The 17,103-nt window shown below is 38.8% G+C and overlaps 1 protein-coding gene across 3 annotated transcripts in view; it reads right to left on the minus strand.

The window, feature by feature from the left end:
- Positions 1 to 4,015: 4,015 nt before the first annotated feature.
- The window catches only part of CHRM2 (cholinergic receptor muscarinic 2), a 103,783-nt gene continuing 90,695 nt past the window's right edge, over positions 4,016 to 17,103 (minus strand). For 2 of the 3 annotated variants that reach the window (XM_054068170.1, XM_009560543.2), the window contains exon 2: positions 4,016 to 12,934. In XM_054068170.1, coding sequence (XP_053924145.1) covers positions 11,495 to 12,895 — 1,401 coding nt within the window. In that variant the 5' untranslated portion in view covers positions 12,896 to 12,934 and the 3' untranslated portion in view covers positions 4,016 to 11,494. Of the gene's footprint in view, positions 12,964 to 17,103 lie in introns of all 3 variants that reach the window. The other variant, XM_054068179.1, reaches the window with a different exon arrangement.

Here is a 17,103-nt window from a genome sequence, read left to right on the forward strand (position 1 = left end):
CCTGTAGCCATCAATAGCCACATTTCAACCCTTTCCACTCTGAACTGTCTCTACCCAGGGACTGATGCGTGTTTTAGCATTTATCTTTCAAAATATATATTCTTCCCTTTATAAATTGTTCCCATTTGCAGGGTCCAAATTACCTAAGTGTTCATAAAAATGTAATCATGCTGATTACCTGCTTTGGATTACGACACAAGCATGCCCAGTTCACAAATCATTGTCATTTCTGTCCTCTGTGAAATGCTGTGAAAATATGCTTATGCTTGTTTTAATAGGGTGCATCACATTGATGTCTTCTGCTCCACCTTGTGCATACTGCCTCTCCCTGCAAATTTACAATGAAGTGTTTGAGTAGCAGCACTGAGCTGACTTTGTAACCATCATCTATTTGTAGCTTTCTTCTACTCATCTTCTCTAGGGGTTTGCCTGAGAAGGACTGATGCCAGTGCACTGCCTGACACATAGCCCTCCCTCACATCCTGTACTTGGCCACCCAAAACATCCCCTCAGACAAAGCAGCAGTGTAAGAGAACAAGGTTTGGACAGGATTTAGATCAATCAGGAGACAGATCTGTTGCAAGCACAAGCCTGAGAGGTATTTTCAGTAGTAAATGGCTCCCTGACTGCTGTGCACATTCATATGCTTGCTGATGGCAGATCAGGGCTCTTGAGTCCATTGCACAAGTGAAACTGGTAGTGGGCAGTTGAACGAGAGAGAATATTTCCTTTTCCCCTACAAAAACTTTTTTTCCTGTTCCCCTACAAAATCTGAGCCCTCTGGCTTTCCACCCAGTCAAGATTGGAAAAAGACAAAATAATTATTTTAAAAAGCTTTTTCATTAATTAAAGGCATTTAGAAAAAAAAAAAAGAACTTTTTTTATAAAAGGTGTTGCGATAGTTTCTTAGAGACAAATTTGATTTTTTTCCAGGAATATTCGAAAAGTAGGCAATCCTTTGAAATTGACTGTTTCCTATTAAAAAAAAAAAACCAAAACAAAAAAACCCCAAAAACTCAAAAACCCCAAAATCAGCACTTTTTAATGAAAATAAACTTTCGTTGGAAAGGTCCCAACCAACTCCATTATTTTGTAATTGCCTAGTTTATGCTTTCTCCCTCCCATTCTTGTATAAAATTATGTATAAAATTATGAGGTGTTTTTCCACTTGTGTAATGGAAAATATACCAATTAAATATATACCAGTTTTAGCTTCCTTATTTTTTCTTTTTGGGAAGACATCATAACAAAATCTGGATTTAATGTCTGTATTTGAAATATTTTGCTTCTATTTTTCTATAAAACTATATACTATTTTAATAACTAATCCTGTATACACTTAATTCTGCTCTCATCCTTACCTGTTGGCTCCTGGGAGGAAAGCTGAAGCCTAACCCACCTATTCCAACACATGCAATCATTGGCAGTACCTTAGCTGTTGGTACACAAAATGACAGCCTGTCCGGGTGACCCAGGAGTATCTTAATTACTTCCAAAGAATGTCATATTTACAGAGGGAAGATTTTGCTCCTTTGGGCTACTGGCACTTCTCAGTCTTCCCATTTTTAAGGAGACCTGAGCTATATCTTCTGTGCTGGATAGTTTTAACTGCTTTGACCTTGCTCTGTTTTTAGGCTTGAGTTTTATCTTGAAGAATTTATGGTGCCGCAGATCCATTTTGTCCATACTCCCAGAAAATGATTCGGTGCCTCTGCCACCAGTTGTTCTTCCATTTGGGAATATTGCTCCTGTTGCATGTGGATCTACTCACCCCTGCGCAGCCCTGCTCCTAAGTGTTTTTCAACTGTAGGCAAAATCCCAGTAGAGATTAAAGTGAGTGTCAAGGAAAGCCTTTGGTTTCTAAACTTAGATGAATTAACATAAGAACTTTTTGAGGCATTCCTCCTTGCATCCTTCCCTCATTCACTGCCTCATTTTTTTAAGCCAAAAGCTTTTTATTCATAGTGATTTATTCAGCACCTTTAGCAAGCTGTTAATAAGAGTGAAACCTGGAGAGCTAACTCAGACACTTCAGAAACAGGAGAGGAAGAAAAAGACATGGAAAGGCAGGAAGAAGCAAGGCAGGAAAAGGATGGGAGTGAGAGGGAGAAATAATTGAGGGCAGAAAGAAAGGGGTATTTCAGTCTTTCTGGTTTTTGATATAATTCTTGCTGCTTTTATTTTTCTCCCTGGTTGTGCTTGTTGGTAGAAATGAAGTTGGCAAGCTCCATCGAGAAGGCAGCAGCAAAGTCAATTTCCTAGTGCTGCCAAGTAGGTTCCCATGTCTAGACGGTGCATACAGTGATTGGCAAAAGGCCAGAAAGAGAGTTAATAGATTTACAAAATAGCAGCATTTCTCCGTATTGATATTCTCAGGGTGTTTCCAGAAATCAGAGAGAAATAAGTAGTCACACTTTTTACAAATTTTCCTGCTAATAAAAGCCCTCAGAGGGAAGCACTTAATAAAGACACTTCTGGTCTGAGGCATGTTGTCTAAAGATACCTTGCCAGAAGGTAAGTAGTGTTAGATATGAAATTAACTGTAAATATTACTGGCTGTACGTGGAGATTAAGTTGGCAAGTTTTGTTGTCATGTACATGTACAAATAAAAAAAATTGTATATGCTGGAAAGAGGATTTTTTTTGTGTGAGTAATCTGAATTACTCACACAATCTGTGATACTGATGGTTAGCATAGTGGGATCTGAAACTGGTAAACAGTTCTTTGATGTCATAAATAAGTAGACTTAGGCTATCTCTCAGGAAAATAGAGCTAAAGTACCTCTTTGTGTCTCTATTGCAACCTAGACAAGTGTCTTTTGACCATCAGGATCTACCTGTAAAAGAGAGGTAATAGTATTTTCCCTCTTTACAGTCTATCAGTAAAGCGTACGCTTTGCAGAGTGCAAGAAACTTAAACACAGAGCAGGCAAAGGAATATATTCAAACATGTAAATTTATCTGATTGTTTTGGGAAAAAGGCAGATGAAAAAGTGGCTTTTCTGGCTTTCATTGTAGAAAGCTTATGGAAAGCAAGGTGGTAAAATGGCTGAAGGTGACCTTGGTTTGAAGAAACAACAGAGTAAATGGCAGTATTAGGAAGTCTTAAAGAGGACTAAAATAGATGTAAAGTTCTGAAAAGGTTGAAACAGAAAACCAACCTCAAATACTATAATAATAAAGGAAAAAATTAGAAAGAAGTCAATACAGAGCACCTTATTAAAATGACTTCTTTCTGTTATGGAGCATCTGAGCTGAAGTATTCTGATCCTGACAGATCTGATCCATCCACTATACCCAACACTCCCACTCCTCAATAACTTGTCAAATTGCTAGAACGACTGCTCACCAAAACCCAGATTTAGCTGGGCAGGGATGGTCCCCAGTCAATACCACTGACTTTCTCTGCTGCATTTAAGCCCTGTCTCCTCCTGAAGTGAAAGTGAGACTATATCCTGAGATTCTGAGGAGCTGAAGATGTGGAAACTATGTTCTTTATTCCTACTCCCAGATGCTCTCCGAGTATGTCGTGCAGCTAGGTTTGCATTCACAAGGCAAAGGGATCTCAAAATATCTTTAGTTTTTAGTGGTGTCATCTCTCACCATAATTAACTAATTTTTTTTTCTGCTCTGACATAGCAGGATGGTTGCAAAGAAGTCTTACCTATTCCCTTTTAACACTTGGACGAGTGTTAAAGTATCTGGAGCCTCTTGTCAAATTGCTGAATGGACCTTGCAGTTTAAAGTGAAATCTTCTGAAGGAAGCAGAGTCACCGGGGGAGGTGAACTGAGAGAGGAACAGAATAGCAGACAAACACTAGCAAAGTGGTACTCCAGACCTCTCTTGAACCTCATGCTTGCCAAGAAAGTTAGAATTTTTCTCTTATTTACTACAGACAGCCTCGTAGCTCTGTAGCTGCTGCAGAGAAACTATTTTGCTCCACTTGTTATCCCAGTTCACACAAGGTGGTTCATTCAGTAAAAAGGTAAAATACAGAGATACCACATACAAAAACATTTTTATTATTGTTATAATTAGCTGTTTAATGCAATGCTTTAACTAGGAATACAACTCAGTAGAAGTACATACATATATATTGCATGTAATTTTAGTTGTGTCTTCAAGATATTTCAAGCCTTCATCATCTCAGTACTTCACAAATTCTTTTGGTGAAGCACCTTCTTCCTTCATCCTGCATAATTCATTTGAATGTTGCTGAATAACCCAGATGTTTTTCTTCCAAACAGAGTGCAACATTACACCCAAATTCCCAGTTAATATGACTTTATCAGACTTTGCTTTCACTGTATGAATGTTGTGTATAGTATGTATATATCTATAGAGCATATATAAATATATATCTATAATGTATATATAATCAAGTGGGCCAGCTTTACATAGCTAACCATAAACTTGTGCTTATCTTATTTATATGAGATCAAACGTACAACATCAAGAGTTTGACCATTCCCCAAGTTGTTAGATCCTCAGTTTTACCATATGATTTTGGATATCACATACGTGTAGTGCATTCTCTTCCTTTTTGCAGTAGCATTTTCTTTTGAAGAAAAGAATGCAGTTGTTTTCTATTATAAATGAATAACAGGATTTCCATATCCTTAAGTTAAAAAATGTCTCAAGAAGAGATGAGATTTTTCCTCATACATAGAGCTTGAAGAGTATTTGGACATTCACTGTAGATATATTTACATTGTAACTTTATCTGGATAGTATTACACATAATGGATTATTTTTTTACATGGTCAAGATATGGTATTGGTCATATTAAAACACACTATCTAAAGGTATTTACAAACCGCTAGTCTCTAACTTACCAACCACTTCTACAAAGTGGCATCGAAATTAAGGGATAAGATATAAGGTCTGTTTTTGGCAACCATGGCACTCTTACCAGTGTTTTTATTATTATTACTGCCATCACCATCATGATGTGCTTCAGAGAAGGGCTATCTTTGGGCTAGAGATGTAGAGATGGACTACAAAAATCTCCCACCCTCCCCACAACCTGTATGATCTGGGGAAGCAGAAAAGCAATCCAACCACAGCCTGTCTGTCTCTTTACAAATTAGGCCATGTAAAGCTTCTCCCACCGCGCTTTCTTCAGTGCCATCAGGTGAGATAGTCCAAACGTTAAATACTCAGATAATCCCTTCCTTCCAAAGGCAGCTGTAGCATGGACTGTGATCATACTGCCTTATGAACCACCCACAGCCGCTTCTTCCAGAAAACCAGAGCACTTTGGGACATCTCAAAGTAAACAGTTCCTGTGTGCTTCTTGGCAAGTATGATAAAACAAAACCAAACAAGATAAAAGAAACTCAATATACAAATATGAAAAAGAGTCGTTACCTAATGGCACTTATGCAGAGCTTTGGAAGGTGAGAAGACACCAGATTTTTTTGCCTTTATTTGGTTATTACTGGGATTAAATGCTTATAACAAATCTGCCCAGTATCCTGGAATAAGAGGCCCTGGAGGATTGATTATGCTAGTGTAACCCACCAGTTCTGCAATGTAGCAATATAGCAAGAGGCCATAGGAAAAGTAGAGGAGTAAAAACGTAGGAGAAATAATAGCATTGGTTGTGGTAAATGGTTCAAGTCCAACTTAGTCTTGCTATAATTACATACTTAAGCTTGGTTTCCCAGTGAACACCCTGCTAGTAAGCACAGGAATGAGAAGGAATTCAAGGGAAGGTGAGGAATCTTAAATTGCACAGGGCAAAAAATTAATCTGTGCATGTTTCTGCATGAGATTCCACTACAAGAATGTTCACTCTGCCGTTATCCACTGTTCTTTCTAATATGGAAATGACAAAACTGGGAAAGATAATCGATTTGGTTTTGTTTTACACAAGTTTGTGGTTTTGTTTTTTTTTTTTTTTTAATTTTCAATTTAAACCCCATGCTTCTCACTCCACACAGCAATTTTAGCCTCAGTGGAGGGCAATTTACGTGCTAGGCAAGGCAGTATTTTTGCTGGGGTTGAAGAGTTTGAATATCAGCATTCACAGTGCCTGAAATGCAAGAAAACCTGCACACCTGTATCTGAAATGCAGGCAACATGTTAAAGTGAGAAAGGAGGAAAGGTTTTTGTCAAGACTGACAAAAGAGCAAAGACAGGCAAAAAAAAAAAAAAGAAAAGAAATCACAGCAGATTAAGGATCATCTCCTAGCTTCCTTCAGGGAAAAGATTTTCGATAAATTGAAAAAAGAAAAGATTCTTAAAAGTCCAGACATTTCACTATGTACAAAAACAACAAAAGCAATGATGTATAGAAGTCACATCCCTAGCAAGTTTCTCTAAACATGTTATATAAAACATCTGTAGACACAGGGGTTAAAAACAAGCTTACTTCTTTTAAGCTGCTGAATATCTACCACTTGTACTGCTGTCAGCCGAGAGTACAGAGCAATCTTGGAGATCTTTAAAAATATCAAAGGCTACTAGACCCCAAACATACTACCTGTCAGCAAACGCCCCCCACCCACAGGACAGGTTTGGTTTCCTGCCGTTTCTTTCCTAAGACTTTGGCTCCTCGCAAGAAACATCCTGACCTGTCAAAACACAAAGATTTTCAGAAATTATTGTAAAGGGAGGAAGTAGTATCAGCAATGCTTTTCCTGCCAAATTCCAAGCTGCATCACACAAGCCTCGTGGCATAGGGTGGCTGAGAGGATGATTTTTTAATTTGGTTCTGCAAGGCCAGTATCAGGATGAGTTTGGGGTAACAGAAGTGGAGAGGAAAGGTGCTGCCAGTTGAAGTGACAAATTCAAAGTGTGCCCCCTCAGCACCACAGGAGAAACTAGGAGCCATATCCACAGGCAGCATTGGGAAACCTGTCACATCCAGGAATGAGGAACAGTGATCAAAATAAATAAAAAATGGGATAGGGACCAATGGGTTTACTAGCAAACTTCACTATAAAGCAGACACATGGACATGTTCAAACCCACCAGGAGATAAAAAGAACTAAAAAATGACCATCGTGTACTGTCCCTGTCCCAGCAGTGACAGCCAGCAGCAGATGAGATACTCCAGGTCTTTCCTCACTGATGTGTGGGCTGTTCTTACCACAGCCACACTGACTAAAAATGCCTCCTCAATATGATATGAAAATATAAAACAGAGGGCTGACAGATTTAGCACTTGCTTTTGTCCCCTTCATACTTTGTGGATTCTGAACAACTTATCCCTGGAGCCCATTTGAGCTTTCCTGTCCCCCTGGCCCCACAGGATTTGTGAGGAAAAAAAGAAAGAAAAAGCAATCTGACCTATATAAGTATGTTTGTTGCCTTTGGACTATTTTTCATCAGAAAATGTTCAAACACTTTGCTGTCTCTGAACAGATCTTTATGTTTCCTAGTAAATCAGATGAAAAATCCAAACAGAAAGAAGGCTGACAGAAAATTTTTCTTAGCTTTTGTCCTCACTGGAAAACAGATTTCTCAACATTACTTCAACTATTTTCTCTCTTTAATTCTTGTTCTTTCTTTCTTTCTTTTTTTTTTTTTCTTTTTTGAACCACAGATGTCTTTAATACTCAGAATAGGTGCCAGCAGGACTGATGTATCTTCAGGCTGTTGTTCTTTCCCTGGGGAGTTAAGGCACGGCTAGCTTGTGACGATACAAGTCATTCGCTATGGGATGTCGACATGACAGATCCTGCTGCAGCAGGGCTACTGTCAGTGGTTGGTTGGGCCTTTCCAGTTTTAGCCTGTTTCTGGAAATAATTAAAAGGAAGAAAAGGAGAGGGTAAGACATGCTAGCTGCAGGTTTTTATTATTAGTTTTTTCTTTCCTCATGAGTTACCAGCACATTTTGCTCAATTTCTGTGTGAAACAAAAGTGGCCAGGGCAGCATGCGGTGTGGATAAGCCACTAGGATCCTCTGGCGAAGCCTGGGGTGAAGATGTGGCGGCACCAGCAGCAGGGCCACCTGGGGTCTTGGGGCGGCGGGGGGCAGGTGACAGCCAGAGAAGTTGGAAGAGATACAGAGGAATTGCTGCTCTTCAAGACTGACATCTAAATCTTGCAGAACTATCACTCAGAAAGGAAGTAAAACCTAGTGAATGTGGTTTGAGACACAAGAAAGACATGAGAGGTCAAAATGTGTTCAAAAGAACAAATTATTTTGTGGCTCTGAATGACTAGATCACATTTTGTCTTACTGAGCCACCACCAGTTGAAAATCCAAGAGTTTCCCAGTATCTCAGGGCAAGGCTTTGTCTCCTCTCTGCGTCCAGGTGAGGATGGACAGTGTCATGGGTAAGTGTTGGCTCCGTACCTCCCACCATCTGCTAATGACTGCAACACAGACAATCCCATGCAATATCTCGAACAGTAGATGATTGTTTTCTGTGTATATAAACAATGTTGAATTGTGTGTTTGCATGCCTCTGTGAACATGCATAAATGCATTATGTGATCTATTTTTAAATTGTTTAATTGGCTGCAAATGTGGGTGTCCCATGGATATATTTTTTCCATTGAACTGGTACAAGGTGGAAACACACGGAATGGAGTGTCCTGCAAGCCTTTTAAACATGCTATAATACAAACCAAAGCATCTTGTCTTTTAGGGTAAAAACTGAGAGGGTTTTTTTTGTTTATTTAATGAATTCTGGTCCCAAAATATATTTTTCCTGCATGGTATTTTGAGTATCATCACATTGCATGACAAATAAGTATAATTGTAATCTATATCTTGCACTTCTTAACCTGTGGAAGTATCCTTAACTGTTCGAGGATTTCATAATTTATGAAAAATAACAGCTTCAAAGGTAAGAATAAAGGATTTGCGCATATGCTGGAGAACCAGAATTAAAAGATTAAATGAGAATATACAAGACATTATTTCTGAATTTTAATACTTGTACTATTGATACCACAATAGTTGCTGAAAGAAAGAAGCAGGTGTGTTTCTTTCGTGAAATCTTCTAAAATAAGATTTAGAAAATGAACAGATTTCATTTTACCCTTAGTGTTTTTTAACGGTGTAAGAGCATGAATGGTCTAGAACTGAACATGTAAGTCTTTGCCTTGAGCTGTCAAGACAAGCCTAGTGAGTGTAGTTTTGAAAGACAGTCAGCACTCAGTTTTGCAAGTTATCACTGAGTAATTATTCTTTACAAGCAGAGAGATGAAAATAGCGATAGTAAATATGAGTCAAGGCAAGTGAGGGTTACAAAATTAAATCCTTGGCTGCACGGAGACACTTAGCTATATTCGGATGAAATCACTAGGGGTATAAGATCAATGAATGTGTATTAAGACACATTAATCCTAAGTTTAACATGGCCTCAATTTGCTGCAATTTAATCCTCCTCATTTTCACTTTCTGCTAGGAACTTGTATTTCAAAACATGAAAATTGTCATATTGCCAAAGTGCTTTGACACTGTGTTCCAATAAGGTTGTCAAATGTAAAACTTAAGTCTGAAAGAGTAATTTCCCTGTAATCTTGAAGGCTGCTATTTTGAAGTGTATTTTCATAGAATCAGAATGGTTTTGTTTCTGAAGGATCTTAAAGTTCATCTAGTTCCAACCTCCCTGCCATGGGCAGGGACACTTTCCAATAGATCGTGTTGCTCATAGCCTCATCCAGCCTTGTCCTGAACACCTCCAGGGACGGGGCATCTATGACTTCTTTGGGCAACCTGTTCCAGGGCCTCGCCATTTTGGAAGACTGCAATGTAGTAGCACAAAATAACAGTGTGATTTGGTGTTCTATTTGGTAGGTTGCTTTAACTCCAGAAGGCATTCTCTTGGGACGCTGTTTACGCAGCAAGCTACATTTTTGGGGTAACAAAATCTTTAGGTGTACCTTCACTAGTGCCTGGACGTTAGAGTTACTAAGAAAGAGGCAACTAGGTTACGCATAACTCATAGACAATTGGTGTTTGCAGTAATCTGATACACTTTGTCCCGTCCACAAATTGCTCAGTTGTGCTACATTAAATATAAAATATTGAAATAGTAAACTCTTTTCCAGGCAGAAAAAATATGAATTTGAGCTGGTGTGGAGTAGCAGGTGATATTTGAACTTAACTCCCGCCAGCCCCCATCCTGACTATTTCAGTATCTAGTTTTGTATAAGCACTGTTTTCCTCTCTGCCTTTTAATTAGCATTATCCCTTGGCTTACAGTCAAAATATTGCTCCCAGTTTCTGCAAAAAGTAATGTAGCCAATATCTTTTCTACAAAGTAAACATCTTGTCCAGGATACACCAAGGAAAGACCCTGGCTTTGCACTGATGGCTTAGGCAGAACTTGATCCATATAGGCACATCAGTCCATCATATTGTTTTCCTCAATAAATGAGTGTAAACAATTTTTGACTGCTCAAAAGCATGGTCATCTAATACTAACTATTCATACTGTGGAGCCTCAGCATACATCTTCATCTGTACATCCAACTAGAAAAGGATGTAACCTCAATGTTCCTAGTAACAATCTTGTTTTTATTGTTGAGCTGAGGCCTTTTGTTTGGCCACCATGGTGGCTGACTGCATGAGACCTTTGAATTTACATCTTCTTTTGATATTCACTCCTCATACCCTGGACAAGTAAGGTACAAAAATGAAGAAAAGGCTGGTGGAGGTAAAAGGCAAATCCATGGGTGGACGACATATGACAAACAAAATGAACAAAATTGTCCCAAAAGCTTTGGTTTACATGGATGCTGAAATAGTCTTGGGATGTAGCAACCTGGAAAAGACTAACTTTTTTCACTTTTATCTTGACTTCATGAAGGAATCACAGAACAAAAGACCATTGAAGGGGACAAACAGCATACTTTGAATGATACATAGGTTAGGCAATCATTACATGTTGAGCATAAGTACACTTTCATAACTGATGTAGTTGTGGAAAGAGTAGAGTCATAAACAACATAAAATAACGTTCATCATGATTCACCTAACATTAAGATTAATACGTGACAGTAACAAAAAAGCTTCAGACATCTATGAGCTTTAGAAACTTTCTGCCATGATTCATTTGGATTGTGTAATGATCATCCAAACTCCTATACCTCTTCCACAGAATTATTGATAAAATTTCCTTAGGTTTGTTTTTTTTTCCCCATAGATGAAGACATATTTAACAGACACAGAAAAAAACCAAAAAACAAAAAAGAAAAAAAATTATTTTACACAGAATGACAAAAAATTGTAGACTCTAAAGCCCTTCTGCAGAATACTCTCAGAAATCAAGGAACTGTGCCTCCAGTCCACGTACTTAAATAATTCCTGAAACATCTCCATGTCCTCAAGATTTATTTTCAATAATTAAAAAAATGTTTTAAAGTATAGTTCTTGGGGGGGAAGAGCTGATGCCCCATGTCCATATTTCCACTAACATCCTGGATTGCACATTCCATAGAAGAGCATAAAGTGCTATGGCATTAGGTATTTTTAAATTTAATTTGGAACTTCTTCACTCTTTTTGTTATTTTTTATTATTATTATTTTTACCTTGTAGCTCCGATATTCTTATAATGACACATAAGAAGGTGCTTAAACGTCTTCTTGAAAGTAGCATTGCAGAGTGCGTAACAAGCAGGGTTGATGGTGCTGTTGATATAACAGAGCCAATAGCCTATGGTCCATACAGTGCCAGGGATGCAAGATGTGCAGAAGCTGTTGATGAGCACCATCACATTGTATGGGGTCCAGGTGATGATGAAAGCCAGAAGGATAGCCAAAATAGTCCTTGTCACTTTTTTCTCTCTAGAAGGAGGTGGTTTCTTTTTGGCTGGCTGTTTTGTCATCTTGACGATTTTTCGGGCTACACTATTCTGCTTCTCCTCCCCGTTCGTGCCTACAATCTCCACAGTAGTGTTGGTGGGGGCACAGCAGTCACCTTTCTGGGACTTGGTGACTATCCTGATGCATGTCAGCTTGGAGTTCTCTACTTTGAGATGGCCTTGGGAGGCAGAAGCCTGGTTGGCATCTTTGGCAGCTTCATCCTCTTTCATGTTGGAAGCGACTACGCTGACAGAGGTGGAGTCATTGGAGCTCTCCTTCTCCTCCCCTTGAACACAGTTCTCCGTCACAGTCTCTCCGCTGGTTTTTCCATTCTGAATTTTGCTGTGCTCCAACCCATCCCCACTGGTTGGGATGTTGTTATTGTTTGGTTTCACTATTTTACCTTGGACAAGACTGGGGGAAACTGTATCTTGGTTTTGGGCAGCTTCCTTTTTCCCTTTCTTTATGCGACTCTTACTGGCTCGAGAGATTTGCCAGTAAAGGACAGTCATGATGATAACAGGCAAATAGAAGGCTGCAATGGCAGTGCCAAAAGTGACAGCAGCATTGGAAAAAAACTGGATGTAACAATCCCCATCTGGGACAGTCCTTCCTCCCACAATGAACTGCCAGAAGAGAATTGCAGGGGCCCAGAGGATGAAGGACAACACCCACGCAGCTGCGATCATCATGCCTGCCATCTTAGTGGTCCGCTTTACGGGGTATGTCAGAGGCTTGGTGACACAAAAGTATCTGTCAAAGCTGATAATGAGGAGGTTCATTACAGAGGCATTGCTGACCACATAGTCAAGAGCCAACCAGAGGTCACACACCACAGGCCCTAAGGGCCAGTAGCCTATCACAGTGTAGAGGGTATATAGGTTCATTGAAAAGATGCCGATGATCAAGTCAGCGCAGGCCAAGCTGAACAGGAAATAGTTGTTGACAGTCTGTAGGTGCCTGTTGACTTTGATTGACACCATGACCAAGATGTTCCCAATTATGGTGACTAGACTGAGAGACCCTGCTACCAGAACGATGAAGACCACCTCAACAGTTTTATAGGGGCTTTCCAAAGCCATCACATTTTCAGTGGAAGAGTTTATGTACGTTGAATTATTCATTTCTGTTCTGCTAACAAGATACCCAGTTACCACTTAAGCCTGCAGAGGAAAGAAAACAAAAACAGATACTGTCATGAAATTAGTCACTTTGTCTTGAAGAAATGTGTCCCAGAAAGCCTACTTGGGAAGACTTTAAAGTCTTTATAAGATATATGCAGAAGGACCAGTCAGCTCTAGCTAATGAAAACATCTTAGAACTTATAATATCTCCTTAGGAATAACATACTAGTAGGATACCTTTAAATATGTGATAAAGATATGATATTTGAATCCAGATCTAGATTTTTAAGTTCTCAGATGGATTTTTTCCTTCTTCTGTTACAAAACTAATATTAACTTGAAAATTTTGGAACTGGATCTGTGTATTGATTTCTTTTCTACCAACAATGTAGTTAATAATGCTCATTTCAAGCCCTATTCCAAATAAAAAAATCCAGTCCTGAGTATATGCCATTCTTATAATGGCAGATGAAGATGTGATATATCAGGAGCCAGATCACATGAAAGTGACTTATGCTTCCATCATTCCTTTATGTTCTGCCTGAGTATGCTGCTGTGAGATTTATGGAACAAGTTTGCGTAATGTGTCCCTCTCATTTTCTTACACTACAATTACTATTTTGTCAGCATTTGCAAAGACTTTGGCACTGCATCAGACTGAAGTTATTTGTCTGCCAATAATCAAGAAAATGTAGGTGTACTGAAATTGGTAGAATTAGCAAACTCACCTCAGTCAAGCATCTGTCTACATAGCTAGATGCTATATATAGCTATAGCAATTTTTATTTTTATTTTTTCAATTTAAATGAGATTAAAATTAGTTTTTATATCCTTTTGACCGTTTGTACCTAGAAAATGGTTGTTATTAGCTTTTTCAACATGACAAGGTTATCTCTTGATTCTTCCTTGCTTGTAGTTTTCAGATTTTTTTCAAATCATGGCATTTTTGATCTGTATCACATAAAGCTACAACAAAGGTCTGAAATGGATAGCAGGGTAGTGATAAAGAAAAAAATCAGTTCCGTTTATAAACAGTGATTCTTTTTATGCCCTGTATAGCCTACCGACAGTACTCAATAAATTAAACTACTAGCAATATATGCTTGATAGAAGACCAAGAAAACAGCACACACTTTTGCCTTTAGGATATGTACTATCCTTTTGAGCACTCCCTGGAATTCAGTAGAATGCACTGGTATCGTATATCCAGTCTCCAAGCAGTCATTATTTATGAGCTGCGCTCAAGGGATTATTGAGGCGTGAAGGCCAGATGTGACAGAGAAGTTAGGTCGTTTCTAATTGGAATATTCTCCCTTTTCCCCCACTCACAAGGCATCACTTCTTTAAGACAGGGATTCTAAAAGGAAGACAAAGAATTCAGTTACATTTGGCTTCTCTATACATCAGGGACTAAGGAATCCTCCTCTGGCCCCGTGACTAACCTGATCCACAGACATAAAATTCCTGCCACTTAAATGAAGCGATGCATTTTCACTGCCAGTTCAGTATATTTTCTTCTAGATACAAAGAAAAAGAAGATGATGCAAAATGTCAGCACAACAGCAAAAACCCTTCTGACCTCTAAGAAAAATAAGTAATTCTTTCTCTGTGGAGAAGTCAAAATGCTGTTTACCCGAGTCTGTTGATTTTGATTCTGCCTGCTGAAACTTTCTAATCTTGTAATTGATACTTAGTGAGACACAACTGGCAGGAGGTGGGACCCGTGTATTTGCCTCTGTTTTTAGAAACAGCTAAGATTTGTTTGGCAATTCCATTTTGAAGTGAACGTATGGATGAATAGAGGAATATCAGGCTGGACAGACAATTTTACCTACTGTTCTTTCACAGGTATTTCCCTATCATCCTTGAGATCAGGTTCAAGAGGACAAAACACAAGGAGGAATGCTTTAATTAAGTATGTGCTCTGAACAGTCAGAAGAGATTTGGTGGAATATAACTGAATTTATAGTCTGTGAAAAAATAGACACGAGAATAGCCTGGACATCTTTAATATGTAGGACTGTCATTTCAGCAATTTACTGTGTACTTTTCACTCAAAACCTTACAGCTGAGCAGATAGCTATCCAATTACATGTGTAAGATATTAATTGTTTGGGACAAGCTAAGGACTTCTCCCAAGCAGAGTTGTTTATGAACATTCTTGATAGAATGCATTTTTGATGAAAACACAAAATAACTCACAGAGATGCACTGACTTAAAAAAAAGTCATCTGAAAGTTTGTGATTCAGGGCTCTGCAGCTACCTCTGGTGACAGAGTGAGAGAGGGAGCAAGAAGAGAAGAGAATGAGAGAGGATTAGAGCTGAAAAAGTTGTGATTTATGATAAGAAATGAAGTGTTTCACTGCAATTCCATTTTGATGAAGTGTTCAGAGGTTTTGTTTTCATTTAACTGCAGAACTAAAACTCAGTTTAAAACCTTAAAACTTGTTGTGAAACCAAATTACCATCTCCCAACTAATTTTGTTCCTAAATCTTTTCAGATTATGGTTTACTCACTTCAAGAGGAAATATTGTTAATTCAGTATAAATTCATTTGATTTTATTATCTCCTGTGTGAGGAGCTGGATAAGATGTGAAAGCTAATTTTACATGTTTGGAATAGAGTTTTACCCTGTTCTTTTGAGCAGAAGCAAAGCAGAAGAGTGCTTTTCCCAATAATCTCTTTTTGCACAAAACTTTCCTGACATGAGAGCACTGGTAGTTCTGGACTGCAAATTACATTGACACTTATGGAAAAATATATCTCCTAGCACTTACTCCAGTAAAACCTTCTTGTTCTTACATCAATATGATTGTAAAGCGAACTGGTATTTTGCTGCATGTGTTGATGAGAAGGTACATCTGCTTTCAACTGACATGTATCATCACTACTGAGAGTACTACCATTGGCAGGGATACACATGCTTCCTAATACAAGACCCCCAAAATCTGCTAGGCTCTTTCCTATTGGCTCCAGTATGATTTAAATCAGGCCTGTAGTGAAGTTTCTATTTCTTATTGTGACTGCTTTTTTCCCTCAGTGCAAGACTGCCCGTGGACTACCTTTGTTTTTGTCGCGCCACGAAGCCCATCTCTTCTGCTGGAGAGGCAGTTGTTATGGGAACAGATGTCATACATCAGGCAGACTTACGAGTCAGAGGCATTTTAAGACAATATAACCTCCTGTTATGAGAAGTACCAGATCTTATTCTTGAACAAACAGAACTCTCCTCTGCAATCCCATGGGTGTTTGTGGGAATTGCACAATATGGCACTGACTCCCATGGGCTACCATAGTTTATCCTTGTATACTAAGTGCATTCTTGCTAAGCAGAGACGACCAAGAAAAGTCAGGAAATTTCTCTTGTGATCTGAAAATCAACCAAATTAATTTTCTGAAATATACTTTGAAAAATATCTGACTTTGTGGAATGCAAGCGCCATAATAATTGCATGGAAAATGTTCAAAGTCAAGAAATCCTCATATAAAACAATTTGCTTTTTGATATTTGATATGTAATTGGGAAGCATTTCTAGTGCAGTAGTTTCTCCCCTCTAAAGAATTACTTTATAGTGCTGAAAATAATTTTCTCCCCTTCGCTTGACTAGACAAGAGTTTAGGGCAGAACTAGAATATTTGGTGGGCTACATGGTATATGTAATTTTGGCCTAGCGTGATGCCAGGTCTTTTTGCAGTGAGTAGTAGACAGACAGAAGCAGGGCGTAAATGGCTTGACCTGGACCCTCAATATCACTTGCAAGGAGAAACGTCATCCAGGCTGTCACAGGCTGGAGTAAACATTCACAGAGCATCCTGGCAGCCCCTGAGTGCTTCATTCTCCTTCCTTTACCTCCACAACAGTCACTAGGAACAGCAAAACAGGTCTGAATTCTGTAAGCTGGTTTGTTGTAAAAGGGAAACACAATGATCGTGAGGAAGGAATACGAGGATATTCATTCTATTCCATTGCAGACCCTGAGGAAGAGGCCTGCAGAAATGAGAGGGCAAGGAGAAGGGACAAGGACTGTTTGTCATCCTTAGGATCATGATTCTCAAACAGGAGGTACTTAGGTACTATATTCTGCTGACTGTGCTTTCCACTTGCCCTTAGAGGATTGCATCCCTTTGGTGTAGATGAATCTTGCAGCAATCATTGTGGTTTTAAATTTACAATACATCTCCAACATCTGTCACAAAACAGATTAT

This window comes from Cuculus canorus, chromosome 1, assembly GCF_017976375.1.
Source record: "Cuculus canorus isolate bCucCan1 chromosome 1, bCucCan1.pri, whole genome shotgun sequence".
Classification (NCBI taxonomy): domain Eukaryota; kingdom Metazoa; phylum Chordata; class Aves; order Cuculiformes; family Cuculidae; genus Cuculus; species Cuculus canorus.